This window comes from Crinia signifera, chromosome 19, assembly GCF_055691185.1.
Source record: "Crinia signifera chromosome 19, ASM5569118v1, whole genome shotgun sequence".
Lineage (NCBI taxonomy): Eukaryota > Metazoa > Chordata > Amphibia > Anura > Myobatrachidae > Crinia > Crinia signifera.
In genome coordinates this window covers 39394271-39413984 of record NC_139226.1, presented here as the reverse complement: position 1 = coordinate 39413984, position 19714 = coordinate 39394271, and the positions used below count along the sequence as shown (strand labels likewise).

The window sequence follows — 19714 nt, the reverse complement described above, 5'->3', positions numbered from 1 at the left end:
AATACCAATACACCACTATGCTGGCTAAGTAAACTACGTAAGTTACGTAACTGGAGCTGTGCTAATACATAATGGGGGTTATTCTAGTTCACTTACAAAAACACAATCACTCTCTAATGGACAAATCCATATGCACTGCAGGTGGGGCTGATGTAACATGTGCAGAGAGAATTAGATTTGGGTGTGTTATTGTTTCTGTGCAGGGTAAATACTGGCTGCTTTATTTTTACACTGCAATATAGATATCAGTTTGAAGTACCCCCCACCCAAATCTAACTCTCTCTGCACATCAGCCCCATCTGCAGTGCACATGGTTTTGTCCATTAGAGAGTGATTGTGCCTCTGTGAGTGAACCAGAATAACCCCCAATGGTTCATATCCCCATTATCCACGTGGGCGTGGAGTTAATTTGGTACTTGTTTCCTAGCACGGCGCCCATCGTATGCCATCGCATACCACTAATTAACCCCTTCACGACATTTGACGTATATATACGTCATGGCCGGGAAGTACTTCCCGACCGTTGACGTATATATACGTCATGGCTTAAAACTGTCACTGCGTCTAGAGACGCAGTGACAGAGGGACGATGTCTGCTGTCCCTGACAGCAGACATGTCCGTGCATGCCCAGGGGGGGCGGCGATGCCGCCCCCCCGTCGGCGATCGCTGTGATTGGCTGTTCATTGTGAACAGCCATTCACAGCGTTTTCTGTGTCACCGGCGAATAACGTTCGCCGGTGACACGGGATCGGAGGTGATTGGTGCTGTAAAGTACAGCACCAATCACCGCGGGGTGTAAGGGTGACACTGGTGTCACCCCACCTCACCCCTCCCGCCCCCAAAGGCCGTGATTGGTTCGTCGGACCGACGGACCAATCACAGCCATGGAGGGGGGTTTAAACTAACGGTGACTGCACTGCAGACGCCATTCCGGTCTGGAATAGCGTGCAGTGCGGTCACCGTGCCCAGCTGCCGCCTATACTGACCAGAACCCATCCAAAATACTTACCTGATCATTGATATTGCTTATGCTTGTGACATCTTGTGACATCCTGTGACATCTTGTGCTGCTGCGATTTATTAGATAGAGAGAGAGTTAGAGAGAGAGAGATAGAGAGAGATAGAGAGAGATAGAGAGGCCTAGTGCTATATTTTGTGCTGCTGCAGTGTGATAGAGCTATAGATAGAGAGATAGAGAGAGATAGAGAGAGAGAGATAGAGAGAGAGATAGTGACAGATTGTGCTATATATTTTTTATATAACTGAAAGAGATAGAGAGAGATAGAGAGGCCTAGTGCTATATTTTGTGCTGCTGCAGTGTGATAGAGCTATAGATAGATAGAGAGAGATAGAGAGAGATAGAGAGAGAGAGATAGAGAGATAGTGACAGATTGTGCTATATATTTTTTATATAGATGACTGCTGCCCCCCCTTTTGTGCTGATCAGTATAAATTAACTGATCAGCAACTTTTTGGGGGCGCAGGTTTTTTTTTATATATAGATATACCTGTCAGTGCTGCTGCTGCAGTGTCATAGAGTGATAGATAGTGAGAGATAGAGAGATAGAGAGAGATAGTGACAGAGAGTGATAGAGAGTGCTAAATTTTGTGTCTGCTGCCCCCGCCTTTTGTGCTGATCACTATATCTGAGGTGATCAGCAACTTTTTGGGGGTACAGAGGTTTTTTTTTTTATATATACCTGTCAGTACCACCAAAGGTTGTGCACCTGCTGCCCCTCACTGGTAATCAGTGTCGCATCACTGATCACCTTTTTTTATTTTTTGTGAGTGCTGTGGGGTCTTTTTTACATTTTTTTTTTTACACACACTGTGATTTTGTGTGTGTCCTGTGGCCACTGTGCGCTGATCAGTGACGTACATCACTGATCAGCTTTTTCGGCACAGGGTTGATCTATTTTTTTTTTTTTTTGGATCAAATTCCTGTTGCCTTTGAGCGCTGTTCAGTGACGGACGTTACTGACCAACATCTGTGCTCAATTTTTGGCGCAGGACCTTTTTTTTTTTTAACCCCTTCCATTTTTTTTTTTTTAACCCCTTCCATTTTTTTTTTTTAACCCCTTCCATTTTTTTTTTAACCCCTTCCATTTTTTTTTTTTTTGAACCCTTCAATTTTTTTTTTTTTGTATTTTTTTTTTTCTGCACTACATACACACTACACACTACATACCCCCCGGGTTGAAATAAAGTTTGTACCCCCCCCCTACACTATACACGTGTTGAAACATTTCACTACCAGTAACACAAAAATATAAATGGCATCCCAAATGTCATCCCAAATGTCGTCCCAGTCATCCAGGAGAATGTATTCGGTGGAGGAGGCATATGCCATGCTTGCCTCTGACTCTGACACAGCCAGTGAGGCAAGCGGGGAATTTGAAGGATTTGTCTTAAGCTCCTCTTCCTCCTCTGATGATGAGGGACCCCCTCAAAGACGCCCCCGTAGAGCAGCTGAGACCCCCCCCCCAATAATTGATCTCGTATGGACCCCACCACCAGACAATTTTGAGCCCCAGGTTCCTGAGTTTTTGGCCATCCCAGGAATTCAATTTGATTCAACAGGTCTCAGAGAAATTGACTTTTTCAAATTATTTTTCTCTGATGATTTTATAAATTTAATGGTGGACCAAACTAATTTATATGCCCAGCAGTTTATTGCTCAAAACCCCACGTCATCATTTGCTAGGTGGACCCCTGTAGATGCAGTAGAGATGATGACGTTTTGGGGTCTGGTGTTACATATGGGCATAGTAAAAAAGCCACAAATTAGGCAATATTGGAGTACAGATGTTCTGTACAGCACCCCATTTCACCGTATGGCCATGCCCCGGGCTCGTTTTGAGGCAATCCATAAATTTATACATTACACCGATAATGCACAGTGCCCACCCAGAGATGATCCCACCTTTGACAGGCTATTCAAAGTCAGGCCGGTCATTGATCATTTCAGTGCCAAATTTGCAGAGCTATACATCCCTGATAAATGTATTAGTATCGACGAGTCCCTTATACATTTTAAAGGAAGGGTTAAATTCCGCCAGTACCTTCCCAGTAAGAGGGCAAGGTATGGCCTAAAAATGTATAAGCTGTGTGAAAGCACCACAGGGTACACCCACAAGTTTAGGGTATATGAAGGGAAGGATTCAAGAATTGAACCACCAGAATGCCCCCCCTCCCTCGTAGGTGTTAGTGGAAAAATTGTCTGGGATTTAATGCACCCCTTCCTGGATAAGGGTTATCACCTCTATGTGGATAACTTTTACACCAGCATCCCCCTGTTTAAGGCCCTTGGTTCAAGAGGTACAGCAGCTTGCGGTACTGTGCGCAAGAACCAAAGAGGCCTCCCCAAAACGCACATTGCCCAAGTAATGAGAAGGGGTGAAAGCAGGGGAATATGCACCGAAAATATGTTGTTGGTCAAATATAAGGACAAGAGGGATGTCCTTATACTGACAACAATTCATGGAGACAGTACCACCTCCATCCCTGTACGAGGTACCAGTACCCACACCTCAAAACCAAATTGTATCCTAGATTACAATAAGTACATGGGCGGAGTGGATCTTTCAGATCAGGTACTGAAGCCGTACAGTGCCCTGCGGAAAACAAATATCTGGTACAAGAAGCTGGCCGTGTATATCATCCAGATGGCACTGTATAACGCTTACGTGCTATTCCGTTCTACCGGCCAGAGGGGGACATTTATGCACTTTCAAGAGGAAGTCATAAAGAGCCTAACATTTGGGAATCAGCAGGCAGAGGGCCCCAGTACTTCTAGTACTGGCCCCCGTATTGTACCAGGGCAGCATTTTCCCAACGAAATCCCCTCCACTGCAAGAAAGGGCAGGACACAAAAAAGGTGCAAAGTTTGCTATAAAAAGGGAATAAGAAAGGAAACTATTTTCCACTGTGAAACTTGCCCCGACAAACCCGGCCTATGTATAAAGGAGTGTTTCAAAATATACCACACATCTATGGATTATTAGGTTCATCATTTCACCGTGCTTCGGGGGTCTTGCTAATGCCACATAGCACCCACCATTCATTCCACCAGAATCTGAGCTGCAAAAACCAAAAATCACTCCTTCCCTTCTGAGTCCTGCCATGCACCCAACTGGTATTTTTTGGTCACATGTGAGGCATTGCCGTACTCTAGAGAAATTGGGGCACAGATTTTGGGGTGCTTTGTCTCCTTCATTCCTTGTGAAAATGAAAAATTTTGAGCCAGAAGTACATTTTTGTGTAAAAAAATGTATTTTTTTCATTTTCACTGCCCAGTTGTACCAAAATTGATGAAACCCCTGGGGGTTTGAAATGTACACTATACCCCTAGATGAATTCCCTGAGGGGTGTAGTTTGCAAAATGGGGTCACTTGTGGGGGGGTTCCACTGTATTGGTAATGCAACATAGCACCCACCATTCATTCCACCAAAATCTGTGCTGCAAAATCCAAAAATCACTCCTTCCCTTCTGAGTCCTGCCATGCACCCAACTGGTATTTTTTGGTCACATGTGAGGCATTGCCGTACTCTGGAGAAATGGGGGCACAGATTTTGGGGTGCTTTGTCTCCTTCATTCCTTGTGAAAATGAAAAATTTTGAGCCAGAAGTACATTTTTGTGTAAAAAAATGTATTTTTTTCATTTTCACTGCCCAGTTGTACCAAAATTGATGAAACCCCTGGGGGTTTGAAATGTACACTATACCCCTAGATGAATTCCCTGAGGGGTGTAGTTTGCAAAATGGGGTCACTTGTGGGGGGGTTCCACTGTATTGGTAATGCAACATAGCACCCACCATTCATTCCACCAAAATCTGTGCTGCAAAATCCAAAAATCACTCCTTCCCTTCTGAGTCCTGCCATGCACCCAACTGGTATTTTTTGGTCACATGTGAGGCATTGCCGTACTCTGGAGAAATGGGGGCACAGATTTTGGGGTGCTTTGTCTCTTTCATTCCTTGTGAAAATGAAAAATTTTGAGCCAGAAGTACATTTTTGTGTAAAAAAATGTATTTTTTTCATTTTCACATCCCAGTTATACCAAAATTGGTGAAACCCCTGGGGGTTTGAAATGTACACTATACCCCTAGATGAATTCCCTGAGGGGTGTAGTTTGCAAAATGGGGTCACTTGTGGGGGGGTTCCACTGTATTGGTGCTTGGGGGGTCTTGCTAATGCGACATAGCACCCACCAAAATTCCACCAGAATCTGAGCTGCAAAATCCAAAAATCACTCCTTCCCTTCTAAGTCCTGCCATGCACCCAAATGGTATTTTTTGGTCACATGTGAGGCATTGCCGTACTCGGGAGAAATTGGGGCACAGATTTTGGGGTGCTTTGTCTCCTTCATTCCTTGTGAAAATGAAAAATTTTGAGCCAGAACTGCATGTTTGTGTAAAAAAAATGTAATTTTCCATTTTCACATCCCAGTTGTACCAAAATTGGTGAAACCCCTGGGGGTTTGAAATGTACACTATACCCCTAGATGAATTCCCTGAGGGGTGTACTTTGCAAAATGGGGTGACTTGTGGGGGGGTTCCACTGTATTGGTGCTTTGGGAGTCTTGCTAATGCAACATAGCACCCACCATTCATTCCACCAAAATCTTTGCTGCAAAATCCAAAAATCACTCCTTCCCTTCTGAGTCCTGCCATGCACCCAACTGGTATTTTTTGGTCACATGTGAGGCATTGCCGTACTCTGGAGAAATGGGGGCACAGATTTTGGGGTGCTTTGTCTCCTTCATTCCTTGTGAAAATGAAAAATTTTGAGCCAGAAGTACATTTTTGTGTAAAAAAATGTATTTTTTTCATTTTCACATCCCAGTTATACCAAAATTGGTGAAACCCCTGGGGGTTTGAAATGTACACTATACCCCTAGATGAATTCCCTGAGGGGTGTAGTTTGCAAAATGGGGTCACTTGTGGGGGGGTTCCACTGTATTGGTGCTTGGGGGGTCTTGCTAATGCGACATAGCACCCACCAAAATTCCACCAGAATCTGAGCTGCAAAATCCAAAAATCACTCCTTCCCTTCTAAGTCCTGCCATGCACCCAACTGGTATTTTTTGGTCACATGTGAGGCATTGCCGTACTCGGGAGAAATTGGGGCACAGATTTTGGGGTGCTTTGTCTCCTTCATTCCTTGTGAAAATGAAAAATTTTGAGCCAGAACTGCATGTTTGTGTAAAAAAATGTAATTTTCCATTTTCACATCCCAGTTGTACCAAAATTGGTGAAACCCCTGGGGGTTTGAAATGTACACTATACCCCTAGATGAATTCCCTGAGGGGTGTACTTTGCAAAATGGGGTGACTTGTGGGGGGGTTCCACTGTATTGGTGCTTTGGGAGTCTTGCTAATGCAACATAGCACCCACCATTCATTCCACCAAAATCTTTGCTGCAAAATCCAAAAATCACTCCTTCCCTTCTGAGTCCTGCCATGCACCCAACTGGTATTTTTTGGTCACATGTGAGGCATTGCCGTACTCGGGAGAAATTGGGGCACAGATTTTGGGGTGCTTTGTCTCCTTCATTCCTTGTGAAAATGAAAAATTTTGAGCCAGAACTGCATGTTTGTGTAAAAAAATGTAATTTTCCATTTTCACATCCCAGTTGTACCAAAATTGGTGAAACCCCTGGGGGTTTGAAGTGTACACTATACCCCTAGATGAATTCCCTGAGGGGTGTACTTTGCAAAATGGGGTGACTTGTGGGGGGGTTCCACTGTATTGGTGCTTTGGGAGTCTTGCTAATGCAACATAGCACCCACCATTCATTCCACCAAAATCTTTGCTGCAAAATCCAAAAATCACTCCTTCCCTTCTGAGTCCTGCCATGCACCCAACTGGTATTTTTTGGTCACATGTGAGGCATTGCCGTACTCGGGAGAAATTGGGGCACAGATTTTGGGGTGCTTTGTCTCCTTCATTCCTTGTGAAAATGAAAAATTTTGAGCCAGAACTGCATGTTTGTGTAAAAAAATGTAATTTTCCATTTTCACATCCCAGTTATACCAAAATTGGTGAAACCCCTGGGGGTTTGAAATGTACACTATACCCCTAGATGAATTCCCTGAGGGGTGTAGTTTGCAAAATGGGGTCACTTGTGGGGGGGTTCCACTGTATTGGTGCTTGGGGGGTCTTGCTAATGCGACATAGCACCCACCAAAATTCCACCAGAATCTGAGCTGCAAAATCCAAAAATCACTCCTTCCCTTCTAAGTCCTGCCATGCACCCAACTGGTATTTTTTGGTCACATGTGAGGCATTGCCGTACTCGGGAGAAATTGGGGCACAGATTTTGGGGTGCTTTGTCTCCTTCATTCCTTGTGAAAATGAAAAATTTTGAGCCAGAACTGCATGTTTGTGTAAAAAAATGTAATTTTCCATTTTCACATCCCAGTTGTACCAAAATTGGTGAAACCCCTGGGGGTTTGAAATGTACACTATACCCCTAGATGAATTCCCTGAGGGGTGTAGATTGCAAAATGGGGTGACTTGTGGGGGAGGTTCCTAACTTTTAGCACTTATGGTGCCTAGAAACCTACATGGTGCCTAAAAAAAAATCTCATAAAAAGGAGGCTCCAAAATCAAGTAGGTGCTCCTTCTATTATGAAGCCTGTGGTTTGGTCAACGTGCACACTAGGGCCACATATAGGATATTTTTGAAAACAAAAGAATTGGGGGAATCAATTTTTAGTCACATTTCTCTAGTAAAATCTACTGTATTCGTTAGAAAAATGTATTAAAATTGAAACTCTGCAAAAAAAAAGAAATTTTGAAATTTCACCTACACTTTGTTTTAATTCCTGTGAAACACCTAAAGGGTTAACAAACTTCCAAAATGCTGTTTTGAATACTGTGAGGGGTGCAGTTTTTGAAATGGCATCATTTATGGGGGTGTCTCACATACAAGTCCCTCAAAGTCACATCAGAACTGAACTGGTCCCTAAAAAAATCAGTGTTTGAAATTTTCATGAAAATTTGAGAATTTGCTATTCATATTGTAAGCCTCCTAGTGTCCAAAAAAATTAAAAGGAAGTTGAAATAATGATGGAAACATAAAGTAGACATATGGTCTATGTTAGTTATTAACTATTTTGAGTGGTATGATTATTTGTCTCACAAGCAGAAAATTTAACATTTTGCAAATTGCTAAATTTTCCATTTTTTCACGATATTTTGGTATTTTTCACAAAAAAACACAGACTGTATCGACGAAAATTTACCACTAACTTGAAGTACAATGTGTCACGAGAAAACAATCTCAAAATCACTGGGATAAGTAAAAGCAAAAAAAAGTTATCCCCACTTAAGTGAGACATGTCAGATTTGAAAAAAAGGGCTCTGTCATGAAGGCACAAACTGGCTCTGTCATGAAGGGGTTAAGGTATGCGATGGGATGCGATGGGGCCCGATTTTCAGGTCGTAAGACTCGCACTGTACAATTTTAATATCGAGTCGCATCGCATGCCATTACAATGCCATGTGATGCGATCAGACCCGATTTTTTATTGTACAGGCACCCTGATGGGTGATTACTATGTTAAATGCACCCCTATTGTTAACGCCACCCCCACTATCAACGCCATCCCGAAGCTGGCGAGCCCGAGAGGGGCGGCGTTACGCATCCTGCGACCTTTTCATACCCCCACTATCCACGTCGGCGTGGAGTTGATTTTATATAGTCCAAGCCCGAAGCGTGGCGAGCGGACGCGGAATACATGTGAAGTAATCCGCGTCCGCTCTCCATGCTTCGGGCTCGGTGGCTCGCCACACTATATAAAATCAACTCCACGCCGACGTGGATAGTGGGGGTATGAAAAGGTGGAAGGACGCGTAACACCGCCCCTCACGGGCTCGCCACGATTCGGGTTGGCATTGATAGTGGGGGTGGCGTTAACAATGGTGGTGCATTTAACATAGTAATCACCCATCAGGGTGCCTGTACAATTCAAAATCGGGTCTGATCGCATCGCATGCAATCGATACAATGGCATAAGATGAAAATCGTGGGTGCCGTGCTAGGAAACAAGTACCGTTAATTTTATAAAGTGCCACAAATTTTATAAAGTCCGCTCGCCACGCTTCGGATTCGGTGGCTCACCACACTTTATAAAATTAACTCCATGCCCACGTGGATAATGGGGGTATGACGTGGATAGTGGGGATATGATTGTGTTAGTGGGTGTTGTGTGTGTAGTGCATTATACTTACTTCAATGATGTCCCCGGCGCCAGCGTTCCCCTCCTCCAGCACTCGGCTCCATGCAATCGCGTTCGCCATGACAGTCCCCCGGTGAAAGCAATGTACGCAATTAGCATAGTGCTGCTGGGGGAGCAGGGAAACCATGTGATGCTCCCCCAGCGGCAGTACACTGAATTACATACATTGCTGCCGCACCAGGACGCTTCTCCTCTGCCCGACGCTGAAGCCCCGCCGCCCGCCCTTAGTTCAGGCTGCCGAGATCTCCCCCTCTGATGAAGCTCCGGCCACCGGGCTCTCCCCTCTCCTGCCGATGAAGCTCCGCCGCCCGCCCTTCAGCCCGCCGACTTATTAGCAGGGCGCCCGGCAATGGCTACGCTGACAACGTACCCTAAAGTACGTTGTCAACGTAGTGTAGCCAGGCACCCTGCTAATACAGAAGTACCTCATTGATGGTTCATGGCCGATGTCGAATACTTTAGCCATCGATGGGGGAGAACCAGATGGTTTCCCTTTATCGATGGAACAGCAAAATTATGTTTTGATTTTTTTTTTCAAAGTGTCGGGACACGGAGCAAAGCCCCACCCCCATGTTTTGATTGGCCCGGCCCACAGGCCAATCAATCAAACACAATGGATGACTATCGATGGACATCCATTGCATAGTTTAGCACTATCAAATCGATGGCCAGTTGGCGAATTGCTGTCGATGGCAATGGCAAAGATGGCCATTCCTAATCACCATTGATGGCGACTGCACTGATGGCCATCCCTATGTATACTGGTCTCTGTAATGTATACTGGTGACTAGACTGGTCACTATAATGAATAGTGGTCATTAGAATGGTCCTTGTAATGTATATTGGTCACTAGACTGGTCCCTGCATTGTATACTGGACACCGTATATGCTCTCTGTGCAGTGATCCAGGGAAGAGGGGGCTGCTCTCCTCTGTACCGCATAGTGCAGAGAACAGTCCCCGATGCGCTGTGCAGTACAATGGGCGCAGAGAGCAGTCTCAGGGGTGTCCCCGGCTACCAGCAGTCACATTTGATCCCTCTCCCGCCATACTGCCGGTATGTGCGGCGCTGCGGCTCATAAATCACCGCAGGATGCAGCATAATCACGCACCGCATTCCCTGTTACATTATGCACCGGCCATAGGCGTGCTATCCCCGCAGTGAGTGAGCGTACAGGCGTGAGTCACGCACCGCGTGGAGCCGCCACAGTGGCGGACACATTTTGGGCGCGATGCTCCCGCGCCAGCCTCGTCATACAGGTCGCCGCCATTTTAGCGGATCCAAAACGCCGCGCACTGACACCTAAACCCGCCCCCCTGGGCGAGGCCTGGTCAGATACGTCCAATCCAACACAGAAAGGGCGTGATCTAAAACCCCGCCCCCTCCATAGCAGCCCGCGAGTTGGGCGGGGCGGACGCCGGCGATGGGCTGGGCCTGGCAGACGCTATATATATAGCTGGGCCTCACCGCATGTCGCAGTTCTCTCTCTCGGGAAGCCGTCCTTCATCTTTCGGCTCCTTGTGTGGCGTGTAAGGGAGGCTCGGTGCGGACAGCATGGCGGAGGCCGGCAGCAACTGCAATATGGAGGTAACGCGAGGCGGGGAATGGCGGGCGCTTTCATTCATTCGGGGGGCCGGTGTGGGCGGGTGGCAGGAAGCAGGGCCTTCCCACGGTGCCGCATTCAGGGCGGCGTGCTCACTGCTACTAGGCCGACCGCGTGTAGCCCGCGCCGGTCCCTAATAATCATAATGATAATACTAATGATGGTGGTGGGCCCTCGCCCCCCGTACCGGTAACCCCCGGCTCTCCGCGCGGCAAGCCCCGCCCCCATGCCGGAAACACAAAGGCGGCCTTGTGCGGCCCCACGTGTGCCCGGCCGGCTTCTGCGCTGGCCCCTTTGTGTGCCCTGCCCCTACCACCAGAGCCGGGGCTCTCATCCCTCCACACCCACATGGGGTATAACTATGTTGTGTATAGAGCCTACTGCCCCATTACACCGGCCTGGCGCTCTTAACCTCACACGGGCTATAGATTCCTACAGTATTTATGCCCCACTTGCCTGGCGCGTCTTCCTCTAACATGGGGTATACCGGTGCAGTGTGTATAGATCCAGCAGTATTGCTTTACCCCCTAGCCTGGTGCTCCTACAGTACATCTCACATGGGGTATACTGGTGCAGTGGTATATAGATCCTGTTAATTCCAAGGTTCTCTTGCTCACCCTATAGTCTTGGTATATTATAGCTCCCATGGGGTATATTAGCACAGTGTAGTTCCTAAAGATGACATTGTTGCTACACCAATGACCCAGACTTGTAATTCTACCCCTCACATGGGGCGTACTGTGTATAAATCCTGCTAAATGCCAGCGTTGATACCCCCATAACTTGGGGCTTGTACATGGGCTATACTGACCTAATGCTATAGCTTTGCTGAACTGAATCCGTACCCCAGCATGGGGCTCTTAATTCTAAAATGGGATCTAATGGCTAATTGTCTACTGATTTGTTGCCCGGTTGAGTCAGGTCGGTTGCCCTCATAACCTGGTTGATGTATCCCACACATCAATGTGTTGGCAGCTCCTATACCCTAGTATTTACCCATGTGTAAGTGTTCTCATTGTTCATCGTTCCTTCTCCATCAGCTACCTGCTGCAGGACATGAGGCTAACCTAGTGTCTCTCCTTGTTACTTTCTCCTAGAACTTTGTAGCCAAGTTGGCCAATGGAATGCGCCTGCGGACTGCAGTCGAAGATGTAAATATCCTTTGTGCATGGCAGCTTATACTTTGGCCAACTTGGCTATGAAAGTGTTATCTAGTCAGTGTTTCCATTGTAGGAGGTGGGGGTGGTCATACAATTGTGACCTGTGGTAGTGAATGTAATGGAAATCTGAATCAGTCATGGTGATGACTTTCCCTCCCTCTGATGGGAGCTTACTTTGGCCAGTGTAACCCAGACAGCTTCAATTAAGTGTCAGCCATTAGCATTGTGCATCAGCTCATTATGGCACGCTCTCACCTCCATAGGTTGCTTGTAGGTATTCATGGCTGGTGTAGTTAATTGAATCTGCTCTGGAGGACAAAACCTCAGGTGCGATTTGCTGTTTCCAAACAAATTGTTTAATTGCTTGGTCTGTATACCCAAATTGTGTGTTGTACAGCAACCAGAAAATCAGATGTGGTGCTGTGCATTTTTATTAAGGTCAGAAGGTGGTTTATAAAACGTTTGTGTAAACTATCAATTTTGTGTGGTCCAGGATGAAGGGCATTTGTTGCAACCATTGGCAAGATTTCCAGCTCTCCTATTGTCTACCTGTCATGAGGTGGTAGCTGTGTTAGATACCTGTGATGTAGGGATGGTGTCGGGGCTCACTATTGAGTCTGTTTTGTATTACTTTGACCATACCCCTTTCCGTGTTGTAGGGAAGATTTGTGCAGAGCACTTCTAGTGCCTGTATTGGCACATGCCACGTAAGATGGAATATAATTGTGTTGACTTACTAGTTGGCATGTAGCTTTAAGGCACAATTACTGTGAAACTGTACTCTAGTCACAAAGTTATGGTCTTCCTTCGGTACTTGGCCTGGATGCAAGGTATCAAGTCTGTCCTATTAGTACGGAGTATCGTGCACAGCCTGTGCCTATCGTGCACAAATGGGTTGATAGAATAACTGGTGGCATCTTGCTGGCCTTGTGTCACAGTTGAGTTATATACACTATCTCTTGTCTAGGTTTCCTGTACTCAACCAGAAAGCACTATAAAACCTACAGCAGAAGAAATGACATCTAAAGATTACTACTTTGACTCGTACGCCCACTTTGGTATCCATGAGGTACGTATAGTCTTATATTTTTATTTTGTGTTCTCGACTTGAGCTTTGTTTGCCAAACTAACCCTCAACTTTTCTTGCAGGAGATGTTGAAGGATGAAGTTCGGACGTTGACTTACCGTAACTCCATGTTTCACAATAGACATTTGTTTAAGGACAAGGTGGTCTTGGATGTTGGCAGTGGAACTGGAATCCTCTGCATGTTTGCAGCCAAGGCGGGGGCAAAGAAGGTCATTGGGGTAAGAACAGGTTCTTGTATGGTAGCTGGCTGTTTAGTGGTAGGCCTTCATTGGATTAGGGGAGCCTACATTTTAGCTCTTAAATGTTGAAGTAACTTTATTTAAAACTCTAATTAGTTCTGTTATCTTAGGGTAGTGTCTAGATCCCTTTCAGTTTTGACAATTTTCCCATCATGCCCTGGGTCCATGTATACCTGGAGGGGGCATATAAATCTGTGGCAAGCCACTGTGCCCAAAGCGAGCATACAATGCCGCTAAAATAAAACAAAATAACCTACACCTACGTGAATTACAGATAAAATAAAAAATGTTTTGAGGGCATCTAACAATTTCCGCCCTCACTGAACATCACATCCTGTAATCAAAACTGAAGGGGATCTGGTCTCTACTGTTATCTTAGTTCTAACACCTTGACTGGTGGGTTTTCCTGCGGCTCCCCAGGGGCTGCAGCTGTTTGCAGCCTGCTGGGAAAGTTAGGGGCCTTCTGGGTGCTTGTGTTTTCGAACACTAACTCTTGAGCACTCGAGCGGCCCCTGATTAAAGGGGGTTTTAGTTGACACCGTTTATATATTGCTGGCAAGTTCTCGTTTCTTTTTATTTGGGTGTATAATAAAATTGCACTTTTATTACTCTTTTAGATTGAGTGCTCAAGTATCTCTGATTACGCCATCAAGATCGTGAAGGCTAACAAACTGGATCATGGTATGTTTATGTATGACTGCTGGCATACAAAGTGTCAAACTTACAGGCACATCCATCCTCATTGTGCCAAATAGTCCCATGCTACAAATGTTGCTACTTGGGTTAAATACTAATCTCAAGTAACAGGTCAACGGTCTGAGACTAAACTTTTTTTAATACATGGCGCTAAAACCATGCCAGAGCTCTTCTCTGGGTGATGGGAAAGGGATCAAGTGTATGTATGAGGATTGACCTGGTGATATGACCTGCTTGAAGCAAATGCTTTGAAAGCTAGTCTGCTACCCTGTAATTGCCTCTGTTTGTTCATGAACAGATGGCATTGTTTGAGACGCACTAATGGACCCTAGACATCCATAGATGAGCACGATGCAACATGATACTAACCATTTATGTGCTTTTCTCTACAGTTGTAACTATCATCAAGGGAAAGGTAGAGGAAGTGGAACTGCCAGTAGAGAAAGTGGACATAATCATCAGTGAATGGATGGGATATTGTCTGTTCTATGAATCCATGCTGAACACCGTTATCTATGCACGAGACAAATGGCTGGTAAGGTTTAGTATGTGACAAATGGCTGCTACAGATATGTCAAAGGCTGTTAGTTGCCCAGATTCAGTGTTTGTGGGTTCCCAGAAAGCCTCACTGCAGAACAAATGGTATTCTGCTCCAGTTTCTGGCTACCATCACATATGTCAGATCTACATGCAGGGCCAGATGTTAGTGAGGACCGTGCTGCTTGGCCATCACTGTCTGGCAAGTGTATGCACTGGCTGGTTATACATTGTATAGTTTGTACCCAGATTGAGGACAAGTAGTACTGACAGGAGTTGGACCAGCTTTAGCTGAAGAGGGGATGTCAGTTTGGACATGCTGGAGCCATCAAGGTGGAGTGTAGAACAGGAACACTAACTGTAGCAGAAATGCAGATCAAAGGCCAGGGCAGGACTTGGGTGGAGGTGGGAACTACAACATGTATATACTGGGCAGCTAGGAAAAGACTGAATAAATGACATGTATTCTGCACCTCAGAGTCAGCATGTGGCACCAAGGTAGCAAAAGCAGCTTCAAGTGAGTAGGCAGTTGCCGCGGTCAGGCAAGTAGCAGGAGGAACACACCAGGCAGTGTCAGCAACTGACGAAAAAAACTCTAGTTTTAAATGGAGATCCACCCAACAGTCTCCAAGACGGGTCCTCTATGAGAACAGGCCTAAGCTGGAGGCTGCCTGTGTCAGACACTGGTACATCTATGAAGATGGGAACATCCTGTGTAGAATTGAATGCCCATCTTAGTTAAGGCCCCCATACACTAGGGTGACTTGTCCTGAGGACAAGTCGCCCCTGAGCTTCCCCGGCAGCTCCCCGGGGGAGCTTGATGATAAGATTGGCACTTGATGTGCCATTTTTTACATGTAATAAATAGTCTTGATTTATCACATGTAAACCCGGGGAGCAGGGGGGCTGCTAAGGCAGCGTGCAGGGGATGCTGCGGGGGACAGTGACAGAGCCGGGCAGGGGGAGGCGGGAGCTGTCAGTGCTGGAAAAAAAGCCCATACAATGAATGGGCAGCCTGTGATTGGCTGAGTGCTCTCTCAGCCAATTGCTGACTGGGTGAGCGCTCACCCAATCACAGGCTGCCCATTCATTGTATGGGCTTTTTTTTTCCAACGCTGACAGCTTTTCCTTCCCGGCTCTGTTACTGCCATCCCCCCCGCATTGACGGCTCCCTGCGGAGGTAGTGCAGGCGTCGCAGAGCAGAGACCGTCGGCGCGAGAGTAGGAAGAAATCTTATTCAATATACTGGGTGGCCGCTGATTGGCTGAGCTCTCAGCCAATCAGTGGCCGCCTGGTCTTTTGAATAGGATTTCTTCCTATTCTCCTGCCGCGACGCCTGCGGTCCCCGCCTGCACTACCTCCGCCGGGAGCCGTCAATGCGGGGGGGGGCGCTGCTAGTAAAGACAGGGGGGCTGTATATAAAGATATATCTCATCTGAACATTGTGGGTGCTAAAAAGCACCCATGATGGCTCAGATTCCGATATATCTTATGTTCTGTAGGTCCGACGCCGTGATCCGATGCGCGCGGGACCGTGCATCGGATGTCAAACACATGCAATTTTGGGCCGATTTCACCCAATTTATTGGCCCAAAGGGATGAAATCGGCCGAAAATCGCATAGTGTATGGGGGCCTTAAGTTTACCCCTGAGGGTTACTGTTGGCTGAGGTGCACCTGGTCAGTGAAATGAAGCCTCCTGTAGGACTAAGCACTGGATCCCTCCATTGCCTATATCATGTATAAATGTACAGTAGGATGTGTTTGCAGTCACTGGGATCTGTGGAGACAACCTGCTGACCAGTAACATACAGCCTATGCCAGACCTGGAGAGAATGGTGCCCATATGGATGACATAAATTATTGCTTTCTTCTAAAACACTCCTGCTTTTTTGTTTTGCAGACACCTGATGGCCTTATATTTCCAGACCGTGCAACTCTCTATGTGACTGCTATTGAAGATAGACAGTACAAAGACTATAAGATTCACTGTAAGTACGAATGTTAGTATCATGGATGGATTATTTATGAAAAAGTTAGGCTTTGCATGTCAGGGGCAGGTACAGCTAATCTGATGCCTCCATAATATCTAAATTTATGCTGATTAACTAAGCGTTTAGGCCAAATGTATAAAGATTCAAAAGCGATTCAAAAGCGATAGTCAGCCAATCAGCTCCTCCTTGCTGTTACAGGCTGGGTTGGAAAAATGACAGGTAGGTGCTGATTGGTAGGGTTATCACTTTTTTTGAAGCTTGATGAATCTGGCTTTTTGTCTACTGTGACTATAGTAATTGGCACTTATTATCACTAGCCCTTTAACTGCAAGATAACCTACCATTTATTAGTACACCAGCCTATGATTGGCCTGCAGTTCAGTATCCATGTTGGATCCCTTAATGGGAGCCAATTATGCATTATAAATTGCAGTGGAATGTAGCCATCCTAAGCTAACAAAACAAAGGTACCACTAATGGCTATTGTGCAGAACACTGCAGAAAGGGCTTCTGGGTGTCTGCAGCATTAAGTGGTTATTGGAAAACCGGTGGCAATAAACTTCCATCAAATCTAGAACATCAGTGGCTGCCCACCATTCAATCTTTATTTTATACATAACATGGTCCCCTCTGAAGGCACAGGGCATTGCACACAACTGATTTAGGCCCTTTGTGTACTAACATTGCTATATTTTCAGGGTGGGAGAATGTCTATGGATTCGATATGTCATGCATCAAGGATGTAGCCATCAAAGAACCCCTTGTAGATGTCGTTGATCCAAAGCAACTGGTCTCCAACTCCTGTCTCATCAAGGTACATAACTTGCATGTACTCGTCTGTACCGCATTGCATCATACAACTAGTCTCATGGCTGTAATCTGGCATGTCACTGTCTTGTCACTCATAACATGGTTTATGTTAAAGTACTAGCCTGCGGATTCTTTATTCCTATAGAATGTTCATTTGCAAAGGTATGACTCAACAATTGCCCTCCAGCTGTTGTGAAACAAAGTCCCATTCTGCTTTGCTATTAGGGAATTCTGTAACTATGGCAAGGCATGCTGGGATATGTAGTTCCACAACAGCTGGAGGGCCAGAGTTTGGACATGCCGCTTTCTGTCAGTCTGCATTGGCACTGGTAAAAGTGTAAAATGGCTTTGGAATAGTGGGTTTGGTGGTTCACGGTGCCTCCCGGCAAGTGCACCTCAGCAGGCGCAGACAGACGGAGAAGAGGTGGGTGGAAGAGAAGAGTGGGCGGTGGTGAGTGGTGACGGTGTGGCCTGCGCAGCGTGACCTCTACGGTCACGCTATGCAGGCTGCACGCCGGGGTCAGGATTCCCGAACAGCCGGGCAGCGTCTGAGCACCCACTCATTAGACTGCGCATTGGATTCTCCAATCCCGTGATTGAAATACCGGACTTTTTAGGCCAATCCCAGGATTGGCCTACCTAATCATGAGGTTCAGATGTGTTTGGGAATCATCTCTTCCTGCTTCCATACAACCCTGTTTGTATGTGTTTAGATGCAGAAGTGTGTAACTACTTTGCCACTTGTTGCTTAATGCAAAATCAGAACCTTGAATTGACAAATGTGTTTCCCTCCATAGGAAGTGGACATCTATACGGTTAAGGTTGATGACCTAAGCTTTACCTCTCCATTCTGCCTCCAAGTGAAGAGAAACGACTATATACATGCCCTAGTTGCTTATTTCAACATAGAGTTTACACGCTGCCACAAGCGGACCGGCTTCTCAACAAGTAAGCGGCTGTCTCTGCCTGGGACCACTTGGCAAATGGTTCAGCATCACGCTGTAATCTGCCTCCTGTGGGCAGTCACCATTCTACAATGTGGCGGTCTAGTCTGTGTATAACCAGAACCTACCTGTCTCTTAATGTGGTTTCTTATTCCCCTGCTAGGTCCAGAGTCTCCCTACACTCACTGGAAGCAAACCGTCTTCTACATGGAAGATTATCTGACTGTTAAAACTGGCGAGGAGATCTTCGGAACGATAGGCATGAAACCAAACGCCAAGAATAATGTAAGTTGCCATTTGAGAAGCCCGCGCATGCAGCGCGCAAGTCTATGACCGCGAGCCTAACTTATTCTCCTTACATTCTATAGCGTGACTTGGATTTTACCGTTGACATCGACTTCAAAGGTCAGCTCTGCGAGTTGTCCTGTTCCACAGACTACAGAATGCGCTGAGATGAAGAGCACTTGACCAGCCTGAAGAAAACAATGCATCATTTATACATTTAGCTGTGTGTTTTTATTTACATATAGCATACATTTTAACCCCTGCTGCTATCCTTGGAGTGGGGGGGTGGATATTTTTTAGAGCCCCCTCCCTGGCCCGTCTTCAGTTCAGCATCATGGCTGCACTAATGACTTGGTCTTCACCTCCATAGTGGCCACATGGCTGGAGGCAGTCATTCCGCTGGATTAATCTGTAAATGATCCTGTGTGGACTTTAACAAGAGCTCCTCGGTTATGCCATGCTAGCAGTGGTGGGTCACACCACCGATACTCAAACTGCTCCTGTTATGCTTCAGGATCATTTTGTAACGGGTCATCTCCCCTCCCCCCACCTCAAATTAGTATCCCAATTACTTCCTATTGCACAGTCCGTCACAGCTACAGAGATACCCTGGCATGAACTGTATTGGATTTCAGTATTTTCCCTGGTCTCTGGAGTGGGAGTTTCCACATAAGTGCTGCAGGGGTAGTAGAGTGCATGGCCTGGCTTTAACAAAAAAATCTCACCCTGGTTGTTCTCATGGACTTTTTTAAAAATTGGTCACTCCTAGTTGCAAGTGAAATTAAATTTACTCAGTGGGTACACTACAGTCAGTTCAGGTGGAGGAACAGGGTTACAGCTCTGCCATTTTTGTACTGTTTTGTAAGTCCCTTTTCCAAACTCAACATGGAAAAGATTCTTTTTTTCTGTTTCTTTGATTTACAGATTGCTCGAAGGCTGCCCATTGTGACTTGTTTCATAAGTTATAGTTTTTATATGGTTACATTCATAATTAAAAAGTGAACTGTGGATTAGTATCGTCTAACTGCATTTTGTGTCTTACAAAGAAAGTGGCCTCAACTTTACTAAGTGCAAGTGGACCACTCAACTGGTTATTTACGGAAACAGTTACTTCAC

General features: G+C 45.9%; 1 protein-coding gene across 4 annotated transcripts; it reads left to right on the top strand.

Moving 5' to 3' along the window:
• Positions 1-10675: 10675 nt before the first annotated feature.
• Positions 10676-19606, top strand: PRMT1 (protein arginine methyltransferase 1). 4 transcript variants are annotated; one of them, XM_083162398.1, is made up of 11 exons: positions 10676-10832; positions 11946-11999; positions 12976-13077; positions 13158-13313; positions 13952-14015; positions 14423-14565; positions 16469-16568; positions 17258-17373; positions 18167-18317; positions 18477-18598; positions 18682-19606. In XM_083162398.1, the coding sequence occupies exons 1-11, from the start codon at positions 10800-10802 to the stop codon at positions 18763-18765; spliced, it is 1125 nt and encodes a 374-aa protein (XP_083018524.1). In that variant the 5' UTR covers positions 10676-10799; the 3' UTR covers positions 18766-19606. The 4 variants fall into 4 exon arrangements, with proteins under 4 accessions (XP_083018524.1, XP_083018527.1, XP_083018526.1 ...); XM_083162399.1 differs by having other exon boundaries at positions 10679-10832; positions 16469-16556; XM_083162401.1 differs by lacking the exon at positions 11946-11999 and having other exon boundaries at positions 10677-10832; positions 16469-16556.
• Positions 19607-19714: the final 108 nt, after the last annotated feature.